The 6,065-nt window shown below is 64.3% G+C and overlaps 1 protein-coding gene across 1 annotated transcript; it reads right to left on the bottom strand.

Annotated features, from left to right (window-relative positions):
- Window positions 1-403: 403 nt before the first annotated feature.
- On the bottom strand, window positions 404-4,618 carry IDH2 (isocitrate dehydrogenase (NADP(+)) 2). Its single transcript, XM_032700173.1, has 11 exons — window positions 4,514-4,618; window positions 3,444-3,535; window positions 2,889-3,054; window positions 2,344-2,504; window positions 2,115-2,258; window positions 1,869-2,005; window positions 1,611-1,762; window positions 1,416-1,528; window positions 1,231-1,328; window positions 1,021-1,113; window positions 404-726 (listed from the first exon to the last, which is right to left on the bottom strand). Exons 1-11 carry the CDS (start codon window positions 4,602-4,604, stop codon window positions 639-641), a joined length of 1,335 nt encoding a protein of 444 aa, XP_032556064.1. The 5' UTR covers window positions 4,605-4,618; the 3' UTR covers window positions 404-638.
- Window positions 4,619-6,065: the final 1,447 nt, after the last annotated feature.

Raw genomic sequence — 6,065 nt, 5'->3', positions numbered from 1 at the left:
GGGACACCTGTGTTGACCCCCACACACACTTTGTGCCCTTGGCTGTGCTCCCTGGGGCTGGGCACCATGTGCCCCATCCCCAGAAGCCCTGGGCTGGCTCTGGAGGTGGCCCCACTCAGCCTCCCCACAAGGCAGTGTGCCTACCACCCTTGCCATCCACCTCCTCCCCTGCAACATCATCCAGCCTGGGGGCAGGATGGAGATGGCCACAGCCTTGGCCAACCCAGACCTCTCCTCAGCATGGCAGGGCTGTGCCCCTAGCCAGTGTGGACCCCCACACGCTACCTCAGGCCAGTGCCAAAATGCTGGGCACACGGCCTTCCAGGCTGGCAAGGCTGAGCTGAGGGGTCTGGTACTCCCTGTGCCCCCCATGCCCACACTGCAGAGCTGTGCTACTATGATGTGCCATGGCTGGGGAGGTGTTTAATGGCACCACAGAGTTATGGAATACATGAATCAGTTCAGGACAGACCCCCCCACAGCCCTACAACTCCTGCTACAAAGGCTTTAAAAACACTCATAAGAAAACTGCTTATAAAAATGATTCATCTGTTCCTGAGGAGTGTCAGGGAGCTGGGGGTGGCACTGGGCCCCTCCCTGCCCTATCCATCCTGGGAACAGCAGGGGCCCCCTGCCCCCTACTTCTTGCCCAGGGCCTTGTCCAAGTTGTTCTTGATGGCGTCGAGGAAGTCTGTGGTGTTCACAAAGTGCTCATTCAGCTTCACACTGTGGGGACAGAGAGGGGTTGGGGAGGGGATCCCTGCCCACCTCCCCTCACAGGCAGCACGGCCCTGAGTTGTGAGATGTGACCCTTGTCCAACCCCACCAGCTGCGAATAGACACCCCAAGTCCCCAGGGACTTTCCAGAGACCAGCAGCTGCCTGTGGCCACTGTGCAGGGCCAGCCTGCCCTTGTGGCTGCCCTGCGGGGACAGCCCGCCCTTGTGGTCACCCGTGCAGCCACGTTGCCCTGGTGCAGACGGCTGCCTCCCCCCTGCTCCACCCCCAGAGTCACCCATACTTGGCGAGGCCATGGATGCAGCCGGCGAGATCCTTCGTCATCGTTCCGCCCTCCACGGTGTCCACGCAGACCTTCTCCAGCGTCTGTGCAAACCTGGGGGTGGCAGCGCCGCAGCTCCAGCACAGCCAGCACCAGACCCTGCCACAGCTGTGCCTGGGGCAGCTGCTGGCAGGGACCCTCACCCCAGGGACCCTACCCCACCCTGCTCACTTGATGAGGTCGGGGTTACTGTCCAGCTTGCCCCGGTGCTCCAGGCCACGCGTCCAGGCGAAGATGCTGGCAATGGGGTTGGTGCTGGTGGGTCGTCCCTGCGTGGAGAGAGCGGTCAGTTGTCTGGTGTGGGCACCACACTGTGGGCCTGGCACAGGCAGGTCCTGCCAGCAGAGCACACCCACCTTCTGGTGCTCCCGGTAGTGGCGGGTGACAGTGCCGTGGGCAGCCTCAGCCTCGATGGTCTTCCCATCCGGACACACCAGGACAGAGGTCATCAACCCCAGGGAGCCGAACCCTACAGCAAGACAGGGGTCAGGGCAGCTCTGTGAGGGTGAGCACACATAGCCCACCTCACCTGTCCTCTCCTACTGCCCCACCTTGGGCCAGGATGTCTGACTGGACATCCCCGTCGTAGTTCTTGCAGGCCCAGACGAAGCCGCCAGAGGATTTCAGCATCTGGGCGACCATGTCGTCAATGAGCCGGTGCTCGTACCAGATCTTCAGCTTGTCAAACTCAGTCTTGTAGTGCCTGGGAGCCCAGGCTGGGGGTCAGCTGTGTCCACCCCAGGTGGGTCCTGCTGCCAGCCCCTCCTGGGCAACCCCGCACAGCAGCCCAAGCCCCCCCAGGTCCATACTTATCAAAGATCTCCTGGAAGATGTCCTTGAAGCGCCCGTCATAGGCCTTGAGGATGGTGTTCTTGGTGCTCAGGTAGAGTGGCCACTTCTTCTGGATGGCGTACTGGAAGCAGCTGTGCGCGAAGCCCGAGATGGACTGCATGGGAAGTGCACAGACCCCCTGGGACCCTGACCCCCCGCCTGGCAGCTTCCCCAGGGTGGCAGGGCACGCTGCCCCGCAGGGACCCCTCCAGCCCCACCGGTACCTCGTCCGTGTTGTACATGCCCATGCCCACGCCGCCACCGGGGAAGTTGAACACCTCCCACTCCTTGGCCCCACTGCCATCCTTCGGCGTGAAGACCATCTTGAACGTCCCAGACTTGCTCACCACAAAGTCAGTGGCTTTGTACTGCGGGGGGCCAGGCAGAGCGTCAGGCAGTGGCCACAGGAGCTGCTGGACATCCCCCCGCCGCCAGCCCCTGCACCAGGCTCACCTGGTCGCCGTGGGCATGGCGGCCGATGGTGATGGGCTTGGTCCAGCCGGGCACCAGGCGGGGGATGTTCTTGCAGATGATGGGCTCTCGGAACACCGTCCCCCCCAGGATGTTTCGAATGGTGCCATTGGGGCTCTTCCACATCTTCTTCAGCTTGAACTCTGTGGGACATGCAGAGGTGAGACCCTCAAGGACCCCCAGACCCCCAGAAGAACCCAGCCCCTGCCAGCCCCCACTCCACCGTGCTGTGGGCTGACTAGGTGCTGGGCTGGCCAAGGGGTGGGATAGCCAGCACAGAACTGTGACTGGCATGGGGCAGTTTGTCCCTCAGCCCCATGCCCGTGGGGTCCCCACAGCACCCACAAGCCCCCCAGGATGGGGAGGGAGGCACAGCGCTGAGCATGATGCATCCCCCAGCCCACCAGAAACCTGAGCTGGCACGGGGAGGCACTGCTGACCCCGAGTGCTGACAGGGGGCTCAGCACTCCATGGAGCTGCCAGCACCCCACACTGCAGTGGGAGCTCGGCCCCTCACCCCTGCCCACCTTCCACCCTGGCTTCGTCAGGCGTAATGGTGGCACACTTGACAGCCACACTGTACTTCTGGGTGGCCAGTGCCGAGTCAATGGTGACTTGGTCGTCCGTCTTGTCCCGGTGTGGCAGTCCCAGGTCGAAGTACTTCAGCTGGACATCCACGTTGGGCAGGATGAGCTGGGGGGCCGGGAGAGCATCAGAGCAGGGCAACAATGTGGGGTGCCTGGGGAGCAGCACCCTTGCACAGCCAGTCCCAGCACCCACCCCAGCACAGCCTGGCTGCCTGCCAGGGACCATCCCCCCCAGCCAGGATGATCCCCTCTGCCTGGGATGGGCCTCCTTGCTTGGGATGGGCCTCCCCGCCCAGAACAGTCCCGCCTCCCTGGGACCCTCTCACTTCCAGGCCTTCCGGAAGCTGCGCTGATTTTACCACCTGCTTCCTGCGGACAGAGGGACGAGGTGGGAGGGACAGACACAGACCAGCACAGGCACCGCCTGTTCCCCATACAACCTCCTCAGCTTCACTTGTGGCACACCCACCCATTCCCAGGGCAGGACCCCGTCACCTTCTCCTTGATGAAGGCCCAGATGATCCTCGTCATCTCGTCCCCGTCCATCTCCACCACTGGGTTGGCCACCTTAATCCGCTTGTCAGCATCTGGGGAGCAGCTGGAGGGTGTTAGGGGTGCACCCCTGGCCCCACATCTCCTCACCCTGGTGTGTGGCCAGGGCATCCTGTGGGGACCACACAGCCCCATCCGGCCAGGTGCGGGTGCCACCCCAGCTCAGGAACAGCTACAGGTGGGGGGCAAACCCTGCTGGGGTCTGGGCCAGTTCCTGGGTCCAACACTGCTGTGGCGGGGGTCAGGGTGCAAAATGCCCCACGGCAGTGAGACAGGGACAGGTGCACATCCCTCTCGGGGTGGGACCCGTGCGCAAGCTGGGCTGCAACACCCCAGTGAGACTGAGACCAGGACCAGAACCAGGACCAGGTGCAACCCCCCTGGAACCAGGCCCAGGCACAAAACAGGGTACAAATCCCTGCCTGGCTCCTGGACCAGGACTAAATACCTCTGGGTGCCAAACTTGGCTGCGGGTCGGGCTGTAAAACCTCACGTGGGACCCAGACCAGAGGTGACCCCCCCCACCTGGGCGGGACCTGAGCGCTGACGGGCTGCAAAACTCTACGTGGAGCTGGAAGCGGCAGTTGGAGCGGGAGTAGGAGCAGGAGTGAACCTTCCAGGGGGGCAAATCGGGCGGCAAAACCCCGTGTGGGCCTGGGAGCAGGAACGGAACCCCAAGGCTCCGACCGGGTACAAGCGGAGGTGCAAAACGCGGCATGGAACATGGACCAAATCCCCCTGGGACCAAACTCCCCCGCGACCAAACTCATCTGTAAAATCTCTCGTGGAACCGGGACCAAACCCCCTGGGACCAGACCCAGCTACAAAACCCGGCGTGGGTCCGCAGACCCCCCCCGGGACTGTCAGCAAGCGTGGATCCGGATCCAATTCCAGACATCGCCCCGCAAAAGAATCCGACTCGCCTCCCCGTGGGTCTGGAGCACACCCCCCTCGTGGCGTGCGCAGCCCCAAGGACACGAGGCTCTCCCCCCACCCCCGGGCCCCCCACTCACAGTGCCGGCGCTGCCCCGCGCAGGCGGCGGGGAGCGGGCAGCGGGACAGGCGGCTCAGCGCCGGGGCGGCGCGGAGGTAGCGGGCGGCCATGGCGTGGGCGGACGCGACAGGGCGGACACGGGGGCGCGGTTCTCTCCGCCCCGGGGCGGGACAGAGTCCCGGCCCCCGCCGTGGGGTCCCGCGAGAGCTTCGGAGGGGCCCGCTCGGGGTCCCACGCGGAGAGCTCGGGCCGTTGCCCCCCCCCCCCCCCCCCGATGCCAACGCACAAGGTGACCAGAATCCGCAGCGGCCCGCATTCCCAGCAAAGGGATGTGGCGTTCCTGGGTACATCGGGGTTGCAGACACGCGGCCAACCCCCGCGTACCAGGACCAAACCAGGACCAAACCCACCTGGCATCAAACCCGGCTGTAAAACCCTGTGTGGAATCGGACCAGACCCTCCCAGGACCAGATCCAGCTGTAAAACCCTGCGTGGGACCAGGACCAAACCCCCACAGAACGTGACCCAGTTGCCAAACCCCACATGGATCAGGGACCAAACACCCCCCAAGACCTGATCCGGTTGTAAATCCCCACGTGGAACCAGGCACGAACCTCCCTCCAGGGACCAGACCCGGCTGCAAAACCCCGCGTGGGACCGGGAACAAACCCTGCCCTGGAATCAAACCCAGCTGTAAAACCCCCCGTGGAACCAGGAACAAACCCCCCTGGGATCAGACCCATCTGCAAAACCCCTCTTTAAATCAGGATCAAACCCATGCAGGATCAAACCAAGCTGTAAAAGCCCTTGTAGGACTGGGACCAAACCCCACTGCAAAATCCTGTGTGGAATTGGGGGGTACACTGAGACTGGGGACACGCTGCCATAGCCTGTCCCTACATGGAAGCTGGTGTTCCTACTCATGGCCGGCGCGTGACTCGGCAGCTGGATCCAGCGAGACAAGGGCAGCTGCCACTGTTGCACCGGGGACCTTCACCTCGCCTGGCCCCCGCATGGGAAGGAGGAGGAGGAGGAGAAGGAGGAGGAGGATGGGGGTGATGCACACCAGGGGCCCCCTGAGAAGGAGCATGGAGTGTGCTGGGGTGGCCGGGAGGCTGCTTGGGCTAGGATTTGTGCTGCCCTGCTGTCCCAGCCAAGCCTATGGCTTTTTTTAGCCACATGGGACGGGCAGATCCCGCTCCAGGAGGAAAAACAGCCCTGGAGCTGGCAGCCCCCAGCAGAGGGGCTGGGGGGGCCGCGGCAGGCACTGACGTCTGCCTGGCTTTAACATTAACCAGAGCAGGAGCCACGGGGCCGCAGCAGTGGGGCGGTCAGCACGCAGTGCTCCGGGGTCCTGGGTGTCCCACTCCCACTACCCGCCCCATGGCACACCATCTTGCCAGCAGCCCCGCAGCCACATGCCAGCACTCCTGGGGCTGCCCCCCAGCACAGGGCCCGGGGGGCTGCCTGGCTTCCCCCCCAGATGCCCTCCCAGCTGCCCTTGCCCTGGCCCCGCGGTCGGAGCCGCCCAGTGACCGCAGAGCTGGCAGGACGAGGTCAGGCCAGCGCGG

This window comes from Chiroxiphia lanceolata, chromosome 12 (genome assembly GCF_009829145.1).
Source record: "Chiroxiphia lanceolata isolate bChiLan1 chromosome 12, bChiLan1.pri, whole genome shotgun sequence".
Taxonomy (NCBI): Eukaryota; Metazoa; Chordata; class Aves; order Passeriformes; family Pipridae; genus Chiroxiphia; species Chiroxiphia lanceolata.
The sequence above is the reverse complement of the archived record's forward strand: the minus strand, read 5'-3'. Positions and strand labels throughout refer to the sequence as shown.

What these genes read in the sequence shown, in the direction of transcription:
- IDH2 (XM_032700173.1), bottom strand. Translation starts at nt 4,604, where the DNA reads ATGGCCGCCCGCTACCTCCGCGCCGCCCCGGCGCTGAGCCGCCTGTCC. An exon ending in GGGCCTTCATCAAGGAGAAG is followed by an intron (nt 3,055 to 3,443) that starts GTGACGGGGTCC and finishes CCGGCCCCCCAG; the next exon opens with CTCATCCTGCCCAACGTGGA. An exon ending in GCATGTACAACACGGACGAG is followed by an intron (nt 2,006 to 2,114) that starts GTACCGGTGGGG and finishes CTTCCCATGCAG; the next exon opens with TCCATCTCGGGCTTCGCGCA.